At 35.0% G+C, this 19,932-nt stretch overlaps 1 protein-coding gene and 1 long non-coding RNA gene across 19 annotated transcripts in view; one reads left to right on the top strand and one right to left on the bottom strand.

Annotated features, from left to right (window-relative positions):
* Nucleotides 1–11,252, top strand: part of LOC128247046 (uncharacterized) — a 53,953-nt gene extending 42,701 nt beyond the window's left edge. Inside the window, exon 3 of the long non-coding RNA XR_016240812.1 lies at nt 11,118–11,252. This is a non-coding gene — a long non-coding RNA (uncharacterized LOC128247046). The remainder of the gene's footprint in view (nt 1–11,117) is intronic.
* A 721-nt stretch (nt 11,253–11,973) lies between these two features.
* LOC106875267 (long-chain-fatty-acid--CoA ligase ACSBG2) overlaps nt 11,974–19,932 on the bottom strand; it is a 44,782-nt gene continuing 36,823 nt past the window's right edge. For 12 of the 18 annotated variants that reach the window (XM_089348026.1, XM_089348032.1, XM_089348036.1 and 9 more), the window contains 5 exons: nt 18,184–18,484; nt 16,704–16,851; nt 16,049–16,188; nt 14,829–15,075; nt 11,974–12,577 (listed from right to left, as the gene is read on the bottom strand). In XM_089348026.1, coding sequence (XP_089204152.1) covers nt 12,507–12,577; nt 14,829–15,075; nt 16,049–16,188; nt 16,704–16,851; nt 18,184–18,484 — 907 coding nt within the window. In that variant the 3' untranslated portion in view covers nt 11,974–12,506. Of the gene's footprint in view, nt 12,578–14,828; nt 15,076–16,048; nt 16,189–16,703; nt 16,852–18,183; nt 18,485–19,476; nt 19,513–19,932 lie in introns of all 18 variants that reach the window. The other 6 variants (XM_052965691.2, XM_014923352.3, XM_014923348.3 and 3 more) reach the window with 1 other exon arrangement.

Below are 19,932 nucleotides of genomic sequence, written 5' to 3'. Positions count from 1 at the left end.
GTGAGTGTGGGGGAAATATCTGGGCTTAGTAGTGGTTGTTATAGGGGATGTAAGGGATATAAGGCTGGTTTGGTGGGGCAGGATTTTAAAATGATAATTAAAGCTTCCACACTATGGGTATTAAGGCGGAAGGTAGCATAGTTTGGAAATTTCATTTGTATGTGATACATTCAGAACAGGTCATCCTGGCCTAGTATATAAATAAGTAGGTAGATAAGGAGATAGGCTGGTAGGCAGAAAGATAGACATACTTAAGGGGATGGGGTTGACATACTATATATAGTAAAATACTCCAATTTTTTTTATCATGTAGGATTACCCTACTGTAAAGATAAGAAAAATGAAAAGAAAAATAGTGTTAATGATAATTCTTGTTAAAAGCAAGGGAAATAAATCTGGAATTGACATCAATTTAAAACATGAATAGGAGTATGCAATGTTGAGGGTATCTCATCTTTGTAAGTATAGTGATAATTCTGAATATGTTTCAGTATTATGAGACCTTTTTAGCAAAGCATAGCTTTATAGGCACTTACCACACCTTATAATGACTGAGAATATACAGAAATTTAGTGAAAAAACCATTTACCATTTACCATTGGGCAATTTAGAAAGAGGACAAGGGGAAATTTCACCAGGGTTGTCTTCTGCATAAATTACTTGATCAAAGTTGAGCAGAGTCATAACAATTGTAATGTCAAACAAAAACCTAAATGAAGTAAGTCATTACACTCTTGTGCATACCCTCATGTTATCATAAATAACTGGAAGTAAAAGGATGATAAAGATGATGATGATTACAATGGAGAATTGTACCTCTTCATAGTACATATTTAGTTTGGTGGATAAAAGCAAAAATAAACTGTACATACACATAAAACTTTTTTAAGGTTAAGTAGTGTATATCAATAGAAGCAAATTGCATCTCCTCATAGTATCCATTTAGATGTATGTGGAGTAATTAAAAAAATAACCACAAATTTGCTTGGTACTATTTACAACTAGGTTGAGTAGATCCAGCATTAAATGTACCTCCTGATGGATCGTTTTACTACTAGTGTAGTAGAGACAATAGACAGTGTAGTAAAAACACTGGGTCCCATGCCAGCATGGAAAATAGACATTAAATATTGATGATGATGATTAATGAGGGAAGAGGTAGTGTGGTTAAAACATTGGCTAGGCTTGTAGAGACAGCAGACAATGTATTAATTTAGTATTTCCTAAAATAATTTTCTTAAACAAAAACAAATTTTTTTAATGCTCCCATATTACTATGGTGACTGTAATCCTCTCTATAGAATGTTTTCTCTATAGAATCAGAAAACTGTTGAAGGCAATATTTAGTTGAAAATAGTTGCACGTCTCAAGAGGTTTGGCACTGAATTTGTTTCCAGTAATTGTCAATATTAAAAGATTTTTTTTATAGATTTGGTTTTGTCTTCTTTTCTTAAAATGATCTTTATTTCTGAAAGAAAGAACATTGTATGCAATGGATATAACAGCAGAGGAATAGGAGCTGCTGGCAAAATTTTCAATGTTGGTTTGTTTGTTTAAAGGAGATACATACAAATCATATGAGATTGAAATATAATACTAAGATATAAAAGGAATTAAAAAAATTTCTTGCAAATTGGACATTGGAGCTAAGTCGTTTGAAAGACGAGCTTTTCATTTACTTCTGATGTATGAAATTGAATATTTCAGAACTAAGTGGTAAAGCTTTGTTGGCAAGTTTCTTCTTTTTTGAAGAAAAGATCAGAACAATTCACAATCCTGATGGAACTAAAAATACATTATGTTCAATGAATTGAGATATAAAAAAAATCTATAGATCACCACTTTTACATTTAATTAGCTCAATAACATCAAATCATATATATTTCCTTTTCTTTCTTTTCAACATTATTTATCCCAGTAAAATGAATTCCTTAAGCATATCACTATGAGCAATAGTGGGCAGAATCAGTAAAATAACAGAAAATATTTTGAGGTATTAGATTACAGAACTTTATGTTCTGAGTTCAAATCTGACCAAAGTTAACTTTAATCTTTCATATTTCAGGGTGGTTAAAGTAATGTACCAGTTAAGTATTGGGGTTGTTGTAATTGTCTGTTCCCTCTTTCAAAATTTTTGACCTTGTACTGAACTCTCTTTTCTCTTTGCCTGTTCTACTGCAACTACAACAGCCTCTGTTCCTTGAAACTGGCTTGTTTCATAGCACCTCTGTTTCTTCATCATCTAATTTTTTCTCCTCTTCTCGTCTACCATGTGCATCCACCCTCCCTACCAGGGCCAGCCCTAACCACAATACCATGCCCCACTTCCCAAAAATACAGCTCCCTCTTCTGGAACTTTCTCCCTGCAGTTGTCAATTTGTAACACTTTAAGTGGAACATTAATAACATCAATCTTATTGACTTTAAAGGGACTGTGAAGGCTCTGAGTACCACTCCTTCCTCCAGATCCAGCAAAACAAAAAAAAAATGGTCAGAAATCAATATTTTAGTACAACAAATAGAGACAGTGTTCGTGGTTTTTAAATAACTCTTAATGGCATTTGCAGGTTGTCCGAGACTGGTGAGATTGATGCCATGAATTTTCAGTTTGAATATTCATAGGTTGATGTCCAAGAAGAAATATGAGCCAGATGGGTTTTCTTGTGTATTGTAGGTCTGGAAAGTAAGGATTGGAATAACATTTTGTGTGAAGTTTACACAATAATGATGTGATGAGGTAAGAAGGAATGTTGGAGGAATAGGATAGTATCTTGTGTGATGATAGTGAAACATTGTTTGCAAACTGAGAAGGACAAGAGCAAGACTTCCTTGGTAGTTATAGTGCAGTGTAAATTGATGATTTGTCAATTAATCTGGAGATTGGTTAATCTGGAGATTGGCTTAAGCCTGTCTATTGAGACGGTTTCCTTTTTACCATTAATGTCTATGGTATATAGTTTGTCTGTGTGTGACAGGACATAATAGGGTCCCATGTATGGAGGTGTGAAAGGGATTTTCACAGCATTATTTCATAGAAACACATGCGTCCAAGAATCAATGTCTTTTGGAACGGATGATTTAGTGGTTTGGTGTCGTGTTGACATGGGTGCAGTTCTTGCATGTTTTTGCGAAGTCTGTGTATGTACATAGTAGGGTCTTGTGTGGACAGATCCACTGGGGCCAACATCTGGCCTAGCAACGAAAGAGGTGTGCCATAAAAAAGTTCTGCTGGGGAATAACTGAGATCCTCCTTTATCGAGGCTCGACAGCCAAGAAGGACAATTGGAAGATATTTGCTCCAAAGTTACTGATCTGGGTAATCATGCAAAGCAGCTTTCATTTGACGGTGGAATCATTCCACCATACTGTTGGATTGTGGATGGTAACTGGTGGTTTGAATCTGATGTGCACCTATGGTTTTTGTGTGCTCGTGGAAGAGTTGCAATTCAAACTGTTTTCCATGCTTGGTAGTGATAAGGGTAGGGACTCCATACTGTGATATCCATCCTGTGAGAAAAACTTTGGCAACAGATTCTGCAGTGATATCTACTAAAGGAATAGCTTCTGGTGGAGGCTATTAGCTTGACGGGAGTCAGCTCCACCATAGAGGCTAGGATGGCTTGGACATTAGAGGGCAACTGGGAAAAAAATAGTTGTTTCAATAAAGCACTATCAGCAGGTGCATTTTGGGCCATTTCCTTCATGCGGTGCAGAAGTTTCAAGGGTTTACGGTCGCCCAAGTGCTCATCATTGATGGGGGTTTGAAATTTTCTTTCTTCCAACAAGGACATGCATCAAAGAAGCTCCTGCTTAATGCTCCTATATGTGGCATCATGTTGGGGTTCAGTTAACAGGTCCTTCATGGTGAGTGTCTGTTTTTTATTTCCTTTCTCCATCTGTTGTTTCTTCTATTCCTTTCTGTAGAAGAGCATAAGCTCAAAATGTCAAAGAGTCTTCCATTTTTCTTGAGCATCAAATTCGTACTTGTTTGTTGTTTGCTCATTTGTCTCTCTTTTGGTTTTTGTACAATTGTGTGTGTGTGTGTGTGTGTGTGTGTGTGTGTGTGTGTATATCATCATGATCATCATCATTTTTTGATGTCCGTTGACCGTACTGGCATGGGTGGGATGGTTTGACCAGGGCTGGCAAGCTTGAAGGCTGTACCGGATTCTAGTCTGATTCGGCATGGTTTCTACAGCTGGATGCCCTTCCAAATGCTAACCACTCTGAGAGTGTAATGAGTGCTTTTTATGTGCCACCTGCACATAAAAAGCACATTTGCATGACACTAGTATCTTCCACAACTACGATTTCACTTGGTTTGATGGGTCTTCTCAAGCACAGCATAATGCCAAAGTTCCTGGGCATTTGTCATTGCATCTGTGAGATTGATGGAAGGATGGGTGTTAGAAGATGAGTTGTGGGAGAAGGCTTCACAGTACCTCATTTTCACCAATCATGGTTCTTTGTCATCTCCTCTGTCTTTCTATGTCTCTCTGTTCTCCAGGTTCCATCCATGTTTAGCACTCAGCTCTTCTTTCAGCTGCTGTCCTCATCCACATCACATAACCATACTAGTGCAGTTTTCTTATTTGCACATCATGTTTGATACTTCTTATGCCAATATATGTATTAAATATGTATATATGCAATACATGTATTAAATATGTATATATGCAATACATGTATATATATATGCATGTACATGTGTGGGTGGGTGTATACACATATAGGAATATTGATGCATATAAATATGTATTATTATATGCATGTATGTGTGTTTACACATACATACACACCAGCATGGAAAACAGACATTAAATGATGACAATGAGGAAATATATATATATATGCATGTAGTTGTGTTAATATTTTTTGCATGCATGTATGCACACACTTGCTAACAAACACTATAGTGGAAAAGACAAATTTAATTTTAGAATTCACCAAAGCAAGAAACCTCATTTAGCTTTCAGTTATATTGAACTTCAACATAATTGTAGATATGGAGTGACCAAAGTTGATGTAACCATCTTCGAAAAGTATGCTAACCCTTTCCATTATTGTCATCATCTTCATTAAACGTCCATTTTCCCTGCTGGCATGGGTTGGACAGTTTGACAGGAGCTGGCAGAGTTTGGCATGGTTTTTATGGCTGGATCCCTTCTTAATGCCAACTACTTTACAGAGTGTACTGGGTACTTTTTATATAGCACCAGCACAGATGCTTTTTACATGGCACTAACACAGATGCTTTTTACATAGTACTGTCACATAACACTTTACATTTATAAAATCATGATCCTCCTGAAATTAATCAAACCTTACCAGGAATAATAATCTAGCTATAGATCTAAACTTCAAAGATGTTCAATGAAATGCTTTGTAGTGAAGAACAGCCACAAGATACTGTGTAGTAGTGGTTGTTTATCCCAAGTCATCCTTGAGAAGAGCAAGCTAGCATTCCAACTGTGACTCTCCTATCCTGTTCCTATGTGTCCATTATTTTAAAATGGGAAGGTGTTATTTGAAGGAGATCTGGTTGCTATTTTTAGTTGATCAAGTAACCATATAAAAGGTCACTACCTTGTAGTGGAAGATGTATTAGGTCTACTGTTTACAGCAGGTAACAAGGGATAAAATTGATGGTAACTGGAGATGGCAAGGTTCAGATAATGGAAACAGGTATTGTTTAACACTAGGTTAGCTCTATCCAAGTGGACCTATGATTAAAGTGTTCCAGCCATAATCACATATTATTTACAGAAAATGCATCCAAGTTGACTTTATCTAAAATATCTTTCATTGAGGTTTGAAGATGATTTAACTGTTATTTCAAGCTGGTTGAGCAACTTGGTAGAGTTTCTTTCATCACTCATGTTGTGGTTGTTTATCCCCACATGAGCATTGATTGAAGAGATCTATGATTAAAGGTCTTTTTACATATTTTGGACAAGAAGTATCTGTCCTTTTTACTTTATAGATCGTTGGGTGATTTTTTAAAGAATTTAGCTGCTATTTCTAACAGGCTGAGCAACCTCAAAGAAAATAAGGAGTAAGAGGCTGTGTGGGGGTAAGTCAGTCAATGTAGCTCGTTAGTGGCTAGAATTTTAAAAGGTAGGGTTAGGAAGAATTCTCATGAATAGCAGTATGGAAGAAGGAGAAAAATAAAATGTTGACTGCACAATTTTGGCTAATAGGATAAAGAATTCGTAGAGGATGTGGAATAATGTTCTGTTGATACTTCTACCTTCACGTAGAGATATGTGTGTGTATATGTGTGTGTGTGTGTGTGTGTGTGTGTGTGTGTGTGTGTTTCTGTTTCGAAACACATTCCAGAAAGGTCAGTGAAAGGAAAAAAACTAAAAACAAAGATGAAAATAACAAGTTTACAGCCAGTTCTGAAGATGCTGTGAGCAGTTCCTTGGTGTAGCAACAAAACCAAGACATTATTCAACAGGGATACTATTTCAACTGACTGATACTGCTCCTGATGTCTTTCCCCAGCAGAACAAGGATGCCTCAAATACCTGTAGAAGATTTTGCATCAACAAAACTAGACACATTAGTTTTAACTTTCCAACTAATTCTATTCATGAGACATAAAACAACATATATACACATACACAAAGGCATAAAGTGTTTTATACACACACACACAGAGTTCATCCCTACTGTGTGGCACCTTGGGCAAGTGTCTTCTACTATAGTTATGGGCCACCAAAAGCTTTCTGAGTGGAAACTGAAAGAAGCCCCTTGTGTTGTATACATATATGTGTGTATTTGTCTCTTCTTGTCTTTGTATCATGTAATAATCATAAATGAGTGTCATTGCCATACAGGTAGTCATTAATTTCCAATATTCTGTGAAAACATATCTGACTCTGGAGAAATATTACTCTGGAATCAGATGAATGCTGGAGATAGGAAGGACATCCAGCCCTAGAAAATTTGCCACAACAAACTCTGTCTGACCCATGCAAACATGGAAAACTGGAAGTTAATGCAATGTGACAATAGTGGTGTGATGATGATGAAGATAATGATGTAACAACATTTATCTATGTTCCAGAAGTATGACAAAATAACTCTGGCCGAAATATGATTAATGTAATGTAATGTAATATAAAGCTGAAGCAAATTAACACCAAATATACAGTGCGTGTGTTTTTTATTGGCTAAACAGGCAACATGACTATCCCCAAATACAACAATAACATTTATCTATTTATCCATCTATCTCGCTCTCTATGTACACACACACACACACACACACGTGCATGTGTGCAATATGTATATATTTCATTTGTTGAAAACCTGTTTCTCTATGTGAGCATATATTGTTGAATGGATGCTTATTGGAGGCTGTATGGTATGGCTGGATGCTTTTCCTGCTAATAACTCTTAAATGTTTTTACAAGATAAGGGACCTTTTCTGTACTCCACTACTTGGGGAGTGCAGAACTATAAGCTGTCCTTCACTGAGAATGTAAGCATTGTTATTTTTGGTTGAGATTTCATGCAAAGAAGAGGAAGTAACAATTTTTATGCATGCACACACAAACTCCATGTATGTGTGCCTGTATCTGTGCATGCATATAAATTATTTTATATATGTGTGTGTGTGTGTATTCGTTTGTATATGTGCATGCATATAAATTGTTATATATACACACACACAAGACAGTGGACTGGTGCCCTGCCTGGTGAGTAAATTTGTCTTGTTTGACACTGAAATATCCTGGAATGCCTCAGTTTTGGATCAGAGATGTAAATTCTAAAAAAGAAACACTAAAAAATGTCTAAAGTCACAAGACCTCGTGTTGAACTTCCAGGGATGTTTCATGTGTTTTGATCTCTTCTTATATAATTTTTCATGCAACTAATGTAAATTCATTAATTCTTGTCCTGTGAAGGTTGTATGTTGTTATCATCATTTAACGTCCATTGTCCATGCTGGCATGGGTTGGATGGTTTGACCAGGGCTGGCAAGCCGGAAGGCTGCACCAGACTCCAATCTGATTTGGCATGGTTTCTATGGCTGGATACCCTTCTGAACACCAACCACTCTGAGAGTGTAATGGGTACTCTTACATGCTACTGGCATGGGTGCCGTTTGCATGACACCAGTATCTGTCACAACTGCAATTTTGCTCAGCTTGATGAGTCTTCTCCTCAAGTACAATATAATGCCAAAGGGCTTGGTCATTGCCTCTGTGAGGCCTAACACTCGAAAGGAGATCAGTCACTTTGACACTGTGAGGCCCAACATTCAAAAGGAGCTCAGCCATTTTGCATCCATGAGGCCCAATACTCGAAAGGAGCTCAGCCACTTTGCCTCTGTGAGGCCCTACGCTCGAAAGGTTCTTTCTACATGCCAGTTACATGATACCAGCATCAATCATGACTACAATTTCACTTGGCTTGATGGGTCTTCTCAAGCACAGCATATTGCCAAAGGTCTCAGTCACTAGTCATTGCCTCTGTGAAGCCCAAAGTTTGAAGATCATGCTTCACTATCTCGTCCCATGTCTATCTGGGTCTATCGTGGTTCCCTCCAGTTACAGATCAGCACTTCTTTACACAGCTCTCCTTCTCCATATGTGCCTTCTTTCTTGCACACCACAACTGATGCCTCTTATGCCTAACTTTATTCTCAGGATGCTTACACTCTGTCAAACATGCACACTGACGTTGCACATCCAGCAAAGCATACTGGCTTTATTTCTTTTAAACCTATGCATATCCTTGGCTGTCACAGCTCATGTTACACAGCACATGTTCACACACAGGCATTATACAATTTGCTTTTCACTCTGAGGGAGAGGCCCTTTGTTGCCAGAAGTGGTAGGAGCTCTGAACTTTGCCCAGCCTAATCTTCTCACAGCTACGTTCTCAGAGCATCTACCTCCGTTTCTAACTTAGTCACTTAGATAACAGAAGCTATCTACTACCTCTAGCCTACCCCCATGGCAGTTGATGCAGTCTATTTTCTGTACATTTTTGGTGTTTATTATACCTGTGCATCTTCCACATACAAAAGCTATTTTCCGTTAACCTTCTTCTGATATTGCTGCACCTTTTGCATTTCTTTGATTATTTCACTCACTGAGTCAATTAACTTTTCATAGCAAAGACTTACAGTTACAGGTTTTATCTTTCTCATTGTCATCTTCACCATTTCTAGTGTCTTTATCAACTTTCTGAACAGTGACTGTTTTTCTGAATCTGTAAGATGGCATAGATCATGTATTCCTTCTTCAATATCCACTCATTCCATCAGAATTTTACATTAAGATTATTTACTGTATTTTTAGTAACAGGTCTTGTCATATTTTTTTTGCATATCAAAGCAAGTTACGAACATCTTTTTCTTTGATAAGATTAAAGACTATGAAACTGTTCCCAACATTTTCATAAGATTCATTATCAAGCATCAAAACAGGTCACAGCTTACATCAGGCTTTTAGTATAGATGCTTCATCATCCTTTAGTAATGAACCAAAGAACATCTTTCATATTAAATTCAAGAAATTTTGGTACAAACTTTCTAGCATTCACTACATCTAACATATTTCACAAAATGTGAGCAATACTTTTTGCAGAGTATTCCTGGTTTGGGGGTTTAATAAGTGACATATAATGGTAAATACACAACATAAACATTTTTCTAATACAGGAGTTCAGCTTTGGGGTGGGCTAAATTCTTCTGGTAGGCTTACAGATGTACACTGTGCTCTCTGGTTTCCCCATACAAAACATCTTTTCAAACCATTCTATGATAATCTAGTTGTAATCTCACCACTGTTATTCGAATGCATGTTACTTGGTAAATTGTAAAACATTTATAGGCTCTGGGGCATAACCTTACATGCAATGTCTCCCAAGTTCAAAATCTTGAACCCAGCTTTTTTTTTTTTTTGTTTTTGTGTGTGTGTGTGTGTGGGGGGGGGTGATAAAATAACTATCAATTCAAAAGTAGGAACATCAAACTGGATACCCTGAGGTATTTGTTCTGGCTCTTTGCACTCTGAGTTCAAAGCATAGCATGGCCTACCTGGCTGACAGACTTAATCTGTTGCCTGGTTTAACATTGCTGCTTGACATTTTCAGTGCTTTTAGCATAGTTCACTCTGTTGCAAATGTTAGAACTGGGTTTAAGGATATCACCCCCACGACCAAATCTTAGGTGTTCTGTAAAAAGGGCCATAACCTTTGGTTTGCCTTCACAAAAATTAGTTACTGGTTCCAGTCAGACTGTTGTCGTATTAGAGCACTGTCTAAGGCTTTTAGTTAATCATCTGAACCCCACTACTTATGTTATCCATCTATCAAACCACAAGCACACAGTTTATCAAGTTGTGTCCCTTATAGTTTCTACTTAAGGAATTAGTCAATCTGAGGTAACAGTAGAAGACACTTGCCCAAGATAGTGTTATAGTATGAAATCTGTAACCATGGGGATGCAAAGGTTCTTAATCACATAAGTTATACTTTTAATCATGCAGATTTAAAATAAAACACTAGTCAAGTACTAAACGTCTTAGATATGAAGACTAGATAAATTTTGGATCATATTTGAACATTTTCATCACATATAAAATAAAACATCCTTTCAATTTGGGATTTGATCTTTCCTTAGGTTCATAAAATATTTCAGCTGGAAGTTAAACTTCAACTGTAAAAATCTGATAATTTCTAAGTTAGGTTTTGATGAAAAATATACTTTCTAGTGAATGATTATCTGATGATTCTGTAGAAATGAAAGTTGGATGATTTGGGGGAGGGGAAAAAAAAAAAAAAAAAAAAAAAAACCCCAAAATTTAAACAGCCAAAGGTAGATAATTATTAAATCTATTAGGTTGGTGCATAATTATTGCAGCTTTTTTTCAACAAAAACATTTAAATGATCATTCCCGAGCATATTCACCATCTACTTCAATTACTGCTTCCCCATTTGCTTGGCAGACGGTAAGACCGTCATTTAAAAGGATTTTGTTGAATAAAATTTGTTGAGAAAAAAAAAAAAAAAGCCGCAATAATTATGCACCGACCCACTATTAGACCTTCAAGGGAGATAAAAATTTCTGATTTTTTTTTTTTTTTTTTTTCAATAGCAAAAATTTAAAGAGCAAATAACTCTTTAGAGCCTCCGAAGCTGGTTGGAAAAAAAGGAAGTTATTCTCAAATCAGCAAGAGACTGGACTGCTAGGGTAACCAAAGGTCAAGTGTTGGCATTAAAAGCAGGTGATGGATTCAGTTTATCATGCAAGACTATGAACAAACCTGTGAGATCATGTAATTCTTAACCATATGCTTGAAAATGTACAATGCTTTGTCGAAAAGAGACAAAAAACAGTTTATACAGTGATGAAATAAATTTTTAAAAAATTTCTTGAAAAAACAAAAAGCACCAAATAAAGTGATTTTTTTTTTTTTTTTTGGTTTAGTTCCATAACACTGGATTGAATAGATATCTATGATCAAAAACATTCTAGCTGTGACCATCTTATCAGGGTGTATATTAGAGATTTCTGACCATTTTGTTTTTAATATGGCAGAGTGTTAATTGGAAGAAAGAGGGTTTAGCTGCTATTTCTAGCACAGCAAATAACTACACTATGTGGACTGGAATAAACTATTGCATACCAATACTTAAATACAGAATTATGCATATCAAATAGAAAATCAGCAACCTTGAGATGACAACAAATACAAGTTTGTCTTTATCTGTTACAATCTCCTACCAACACAATTAGGTTGTTGATATTTTAAGTGTAATTAGTCACAGCCATGTCTAGTTAAATATAAGGTTGTTTAATCTACTTTTTATTATTTAAAGCACTTCACTCATTGAAGAGAGAAGACTTACTTGCATAGCAACTTAATTTTATAGTTGGTGGGGGTCATGAACAGCAGCAGCAGCAGTAGTAAAATGGTTCAATGTAATTTTTAAAAATGAAAACAAAGCAATTTATGATTTATTAAATAATTTTAATTTCAGTGCATGGTAATAAAAAAAAAACAAAAAAAAACAAACAAAGAAAATCATTACTTTGTGAATCAAAGTAAATGTTTTGATTCCGATTGGATCTTCTGGTGATGTTGACAGCACAAAAGTGCTGGATGGAACAATCATTAAGTCTATTTTGCAGCTGCCAATAATAAGGACTAAAGTCCTTTAAACATGGTGTTTGAAACTGAAGATAAGAATTAAACTAATACCAAGTTGTTTTAGTAAAAATTCAGATTTTTAATTTGCTAGAATATTAATTGCTGTCAAAGTTGAAGGATAAAGTAGAAGTTGTATTCTTCCAGTTTGGATACTGATACATTCCCATCGGGGAATGAACTAATTTGCAAGATATTAGGGAAATATAGCCAGCTATGAAGCTACTTAGATTATACAGTACTTCAACATTAAGTTGTAGTAAATAGACTTGACAACCTCTCAGCTATTGCAAACTAGATCACTGTAATAGGAAACTTCACCTAGTTACTTTATTTCAGTAAAATGAATCGATGAGAGTTGAATACATCTTATGAACAATAGGACGTCTCACCTTCATTGTTGGACCTTGAAAATACAGAAAAGAACCATTAGGTTAAATAAAAGGGTTTAACAAATAAAGTATCAAACCAACCAAATACAGTATAACTCTTAAAATAATACACAGAAAAATTTAGTCCAAGATCCAGCCTCTCACACCTATGCTGGAATGTCATTTTAAAAAACAATCACATCATTTAAATCTCAAAGCTATGAGATAATGCATGATTAATTCAAGACAAGGTGAATAAGCATTGCATTTGACAGGATAATCTAAATGTTAAAGTGCATCCCTTAGCTTTTTTGAATAAAAACTGTCATTCTCCCTTTAGCTCTTATATCAACTCTTTCTCAGTTCTCTCTCATGTGGCAATTGTTTTTCAGTATGTTTACACTTGATTTTTGACTCCCCAACAAGCCACATGACTTCTTTTGCATGTATGTTGCAGATAACTTTGACTGAAAATTAATCATGTGACTTGTTTACAATCAGACCGTTTTTTTTATTGCCTTCAGTAACTCTTTGAAGAAGCCCACCCCTATACAAAAATAATATAAAATCAATAAAAGTCATTTTAACACTTCTTTGGAGATTGTCTTGTCTAAAGTTTCCATGCCATTTGCTCTGCAAACAAGACACACACACACCAGTCAAATTCTCAACTTGTTATCAATAATAGAGATCAAAAAATCACACACACAAGTTCTTACATTTACTCAACTTACTTTCAGTACAAGAGACTACAAACACTTTCTTGCATATACATGCTGTTATTTTGCTGTTTGTATTCATCTGTTATATTCTTTGTTCATTTTTATTGAACGTTTTTTTTCTAGGTCCATTTGATCTAGTTACTAATAGCGTAATAAATCATTTGACAGAACTACTTTTGTCTTATTTAAATTCATCTGAACATCTGCACAAGTTAACACTAAACAAGTATGATGTTTAGCCTTGATTTCAACTGTCAGTTTATTATAATAAAATTTCATGACCATATTCTACCACACTGATTTTACTATTACAGCTCATTCTATATCTTATTTCAATATCACATCGCTGTTACACTGCTTTTTTGGTTTCACCCCAAACATCACAGCTACAATGAACTTCAGTTTAATAATGCAACCCATATATCACCATTTCAATTATTCAGCATATTCATCCCTGCCACACTATTTCTCTGCACAAGAGAGCATTAGTAATTTTTCAGCTAAAGATTAGGAATGGTTAAAAGGTAAAATATTAAAATGTATCTCCATTATGTTAAGCGATATTTTTGTATAGAAATACAGAAATAATATTAAGTAATTTAAAGATCTTATTTTTATTTCAAATAGAAATGAAATATAGTAATTCATAGATATTTATTGTGGTTCTTCTGTATGTATGCTTTCTTACATTAATGTTGGTAATAAAAAGAATATTCTGTAGTCAATATTTTGACTATAAAATATTACAATGTAATATCAATAAGAAAAAAAATAACACTAATAACAAGCATTATCAGACAGCTTGTTTCCCAGGTAACATTGTTGAGTAATCTCAAGCTAACTCATTGAATGAGCTCATTTCATTAAGACAGAGCCATAAAAAAAACAATTTGGTTGCAAATTGTAAGACCTACTTCAGATTCTTCTTAACTGGCTTTGGTAGCAGTGTCTTCTCTAGATGGAAGGCTCAAATAACTAAGCTCCTGTAACCTTCCACCCATATCTGTCCTGTGTCAGTCTGCACAATTCTGCAAACTTCTGCCACTAGCTTCTTTGCTGTCATTGCTAAATCTGGTTTTAGATCTTCCTGTTCTTTTGACATATACTGCATCATTTAACATGAACTTAGTCTTGTCTTCTAAGTACATGGCCAGTGGAGGTTCATTTTCCATGATGATATTTAAGCCTTTCCTGACTCTCTTGTGAAGGACCCATTCATTGATTCTTTTTATCCATCCAGCTTATTCTAAGAATCCATCTAAAACACTACTGTTAAACTATTTCAATTTTCATTTTATTAATTCTCTTATAATCTGATATATTCAGCTCTACAAGTGGCCATGCTAAATATCAATGAACTGAGGAGTTGTTCTTTTGTTTGCAATGAAATGACTTTATTTTTCCATACGCTGTTCTCTTGATTTCATGGGCGTCATTGTAGCAGTGTATTCATATTAAAAATACTGAATAAATTGTTAGTCATCTACCTGTATTATTGTAGTTTTTGTACTAATTATACTGCAAACTATACTGTCTCTTTACAATTAAAAAATCCAATACTCACCCAACTCTCCTCCAGGTATTGAGAAATCTTTGAGTAATATGGACCATTTCTGCACTTTAGCAGCTCTGGACACTGCTTTTAGATTGGCTTTATCAATAGCATTCTGAATAGCTTTCATTACATTTTCATCTTTCTGGTTAACTATTTCCGAGACTGTAGTGGCATTTGAGCCAACATTCCGACACCAAATCACAGCTAAAGTAGTTAGTTTGTCGGTTGGTACCAGGGTGTCAGGATTAATATCCACCTGAAAGTCACAATTATTTAATTATTACATTATGGTTAATTAAAGTTTTATTGAATATTACTGGAAGTATTGTCTTGTAGGCAACAGTTCATCATCATCATCATCATCATCGTTTAACGTCCGCCTTCCATGCTAGCATGGGTTGGACGATTTGACTGAGGACTGGTGAAACCGGATGGCAACACCAGGCTCCAATCTAATTTGGCAGAGTTTCTACAGCTGGATGCCCTTCCTAACGCCAACCACTCAGAGAGTGTAGTGGGTGCTTTTACGTGTCACCCGCACGAAAACGGCCACACTCGAAATGGTGTCTTTTATGTGCCACCCGCACAAGAGCCAGTCCAGGGGCACCGGCAACGATCTCGCTCGAAAAACCTCATGTGTCACTCGCACAAGAGCCAGTCCATGGGCACTGGCAATGAGTTATACTTAAGAAATATCAATCTGAATATTAATAGTATAGGGAGAAAATCCTTTTCACTAACTCTTTTCAAAAATTTAGTTTTGAAAATTAAGAAATACAACCTCACAAATGAGCATTTCATAAGTTCCCTACTACCCACTCTCCTATTTCTCTCCTCAGAGAGAGAGAGGGGAACAATAGCTGTTAAGGTGCTAAAACTTCTAACATGGTCATTGAAGATTTAGAGCTTACTTCTCTCAAATACTGTGTTGGAATTTTTAGTGCTTGGATAAATTAACTTGTGATACGAATTGTTTATTCTTGTATAAAAGGTTCTAAGAAGATTCATAAGTCAAAATATATACTTGGTAGAATGCTGAAATTATCAGCAATAAACTACTCACATCTGAATGCTGAGCAGCTTTCTCACAGAAGTGTTTCTTTTTCTTTGAAATTTATTTTCACCAATTATCTCTAATAAGCATCTCAATTGTTACATAGCAATCTTGTTCCAACATACAATTCTATAACGAAGTGATTGAAATTACCAGAAATTAATAGTTGCCTTACCTTCAAGGTGATGAGCATCGACAGGAACTTGCGCTTGTCACCAACCACCATACATTGGCTAACAATCGACAATTCTTCCTTGACAGCCTCCTCAATTGGACATGGGGCAATATTTTCACCCCCAGCAGTGATTATTATTTCTTAAATAAGATATTTAATAAGGATCATTAAAAAAAACTAACTGGATTTTGTTGCAACTTACCATAACTAGAACAATCTAATATATAAACAAATAAAAGATGTATATAAAGAATTATTTCTCCATCAATACAAGTAATCACAGCAATAGTTTAATTGTCTAATGCATTCTAAGATGTTCTGCAACAGATAGAAGTTAGCCCAAAATTCAATACAAGTTACTACCATCTTTAAATTATGGTAAGTGTATGGTACACAGTTGTCTGAGTAAATACTACTTCATGCACATAATTGGTAAATACAAAGTTGGTTTGTACATGCAAAAGAGGAAAGAGCCATATCAAAGATTGAACTTTCCAGACACAGAAAAATTTAGAAAGAACATGTCATGATAAAAATTCAGTCGAGACAGAGATGTGGAAATTACAGAAAATAGATCAACTTGCAAAGAAGTAATCAGCAGCTACACAAGAGAAAAACAAATTTATCAATAAATATTTTTTTGTTTTTAAGTTACCTTTAATTCTCCCAGTTATGTATAGAAAATCTTTATCTTTCTTGCCAATATCGCCAGAGTGTAACCAACCATCCTCATCAATGGCTTCTTTAGTTTTCTCTGGAGCTTTCAAGTAACCCATGAACACGTGTCTGCCATGCATACAAACCTATATATAAAATAAAAATTTGTAAGTTATAAATTTAAAATAGACTTATTTTAAAGCAGAGGTTTACAAATTTTTCACATTAGCAACACTTTAAAAAAAAAGTGTTCCAGTTTAGAAACCTCAGCTGTAAAAGCTTGAAATTTTAAATCATATGAGGTAACAGTAGCAAGAAGGAAAAAAAATATGCTGACCTTTATAAAATTGGTCTTTCCATGGACTGTGAAAATTGATGTTTTTACTACTCAAGTAAAAATGTCCAAGTAACTTTGCATTTATTCACATCACCAAACAGTGGAGTATCGTATGCATAAGCACAACAAACCAGACTGCACAGGAAATATTTTTGTGCACATTAATATTAAGAAAAAATGTAGTTACTCTCAAAGAACAATATAATAGAATTAGCTTTATTTAAAATGTATTCAATTTCCAAAGGGAAATGCATAGGTCACTGACAGTCTCTATATGGTCGATCAACCAACTAGAAACAGCAACCAAATCCTTAAATCATAACTACACACAGAGTTGGTTCATAAAACTTGGCCATGGAAGAATGGATATTTTAAAGATGCATCTGTTAAAGCAACAAATATTTTGTCAAAATGATTAAAATAGTTAGAATTCAGGCCTTAGTTTAAGGGAATATTTGGCAATGCAATATGACTTTCTACAACTAAGACAAAATATTGTTTTTTGTGTAAAAGGGAAGAGACTTATGCGTTCATATCCATTTCCTGTCTTCTTAGAGGTGAAGGTAAAATTAATAAAGTTAAAATGTTTAGTCTGATGTGTTGCAGACTAGTAACTGAAAATACTTCTGCTCATGTTTCCCTTTGTGGCTGGATGCTCTTCCTAACACCAACCACCCCCACAGAGTGGACTGAGGGATTTTTAGGTGACACCAGCACAAGTAAGGTCAGTTTTGGCATTGGTTTTTATAGTTGGATGCCCTTCCAAATGTCAACCACTTTACAGCGTGGACTGGATGCTTTTCATGTGGCATCAGCACTGGCAGGGTCACCAAAAAAAATCCTTTGAGAGGGGATGGGTCATTGGAAGAGGTGATCACTCAAAAAGAGGTCAAGCACTCACTGCAGTCAGCCAAGCTACTGGTGTTAATGTCCAGGTTACCAATCACTAGCCTAGAAGGGCAGGAAGGAACAGAAGGGAATAATATACTGCCAGCAAGTTCAGAGAATATCATCTGAGTATATCTACTGCAGCAGCAGAGAGTATATACAGTTACTGCTATATTTAACTATAAGAGAGATGGGGACATATAGTCAAACTGAAAAAACTTCATTAAAAAGTTAAATGTATACAAGTCCTCACCTCACCATTACCATCACTGTCCACAGAATGCAACATTGTCTGCACACCACACAAGTCACATCCTACACTTCCAACTTTAAATTTCTTAGGAACAGATATTGTGTGTGGACCGGTACTTTCACTCATGCCATAAATTTCTAGAACTGGAATGTTAAGACTCATCATAAAATCAAGAGTTTCCTTCATAATCGGTGCAGCAGCAGTGATGCACAACTTACACCGGTCAAGTCCAAGAGTGGACCTCACTTTTTTAAATACTAAAACATTTGCCACAGGCCAGAGAAGAGGTTTTGAGGTCCGTCTGAAAAAAACAAAACAAATAAAATCATAGGATTGATCACCAATAATAATTTTTAAAAACACAAAAATAAAAAAAAATAAAAAAGTGAGGTAAAGTGAAAGGAAATTAGTGAAGAAATAAAACTGAAGAATGTTATAAAACAAACAGATGCTGTGAAACATCAACAGTGACACACAACAGAATGACTAAATCACACAAATTAAATACAGGAAAAAAAGCAGGGATTTGAAGGTGGTTAAAATAATTACATCCTGCCTCAAGTATGTGCTGAAATCTTTAACTTTCTGTAGCTTTTATCATTACTCATAGATAAATCTATTTGAGTAGAACAATGAAAACTGGCAGTAATTCTCAGAATAGTAAAAAATAAAGTCTGTCTCAATGTGCCTAAAATTCATTCAGCTCAGATCACTATTTGTTTTATCATCATGTAATCATACTAACAACTGATGATACTGGCATAAATTAAAGCTAATCCAAGAGCTATAAAATATAAAAAACTATTAAAAAATAGTTGTTTCCAAGTAGACACTTGAGATAGTTTATACTGTGTTATGTCACCAATGCAACCCAACCCAACCATGCCAGTAATATGAGATGGTCATTAACAACTTTCACTTTCAGTCTTCCGGAGAGAGGTTATAAGGAATTAATGAGAAGACTCATAAGTATGGTCTCATTTGTTATGACACCTACGAGTGGAAAGTGCCAAGCTTTGGGATAAGCATTAACCAATAGAGGGATATAAAAAGATTAAAATGGTCTTTTTTCTACAACATCCCATCCTTCAAGCATTAAATGCTAATATAGTATTTTAGGGATACTAAAATAAAAGTGCCTTGACAATCTACATATGATTGGTGAAGAATTTTTGGTTGATTTGTTAAACAGAAAGCAGACTGGGCTATTAGTTAGAAACTAAAACAACAAACAAAAATATGGCAGTGCTTTTGGAATAGCTACAACTGTGCTTTTTGAACTAACCAACATACCTGGAAGAACAAGCACAACTCAATGATTTGGTTTCTCTGAAATTAATATGCAAGACAGGTTTTCTTACAAAAACTAATATCTACAAGAGACCATGAACTAATAAGATGATGCACATATCTTCAGTTAGTATTTATGATAATTTTATGTCCTTTATGTACTTTGGGCATAAACATAGGTAGTTTATATGCAATTTCTTCTTTATATTTGATATTTTACATTTCTTCACTAAAAGAGCTAAAATATAATACAGTTAAACAACTGAATGTATAAAAAGAGAATGATGTAGATGATACAAAACTAATATAAATACTAACTGAACACAAGTGAATTCTTAAATCCTACTAAATTAGAAACTCTGAAAACAGTAGAGGATACAGTTGGAAAAGAGAATAACAGAACATGCTTTTGAAAGAGTAGATTTTTTTTCTATGTTGCAAGCATTTCATTGTAACAAA

This window comes from Octopus bimaculoides, chromosome 2, assembly GCF_046866305.1.
Source record: "Octopus bimaculoides isolate indiv1 chromosome 2, ASM4686630v1, whole genome shotgun sequence".
In the NCBI taxonomy this organism is placed as follows: domain Eukaryota; kingdom Metazoa; phylum Mollusca; class Cephalopoda; order Octopoda; family Octopodidae; genus Octopus; species Octopus bimaculoides.
This window is presented reverse-complemented; position numbering and strand designations above follow the sequence as displayed.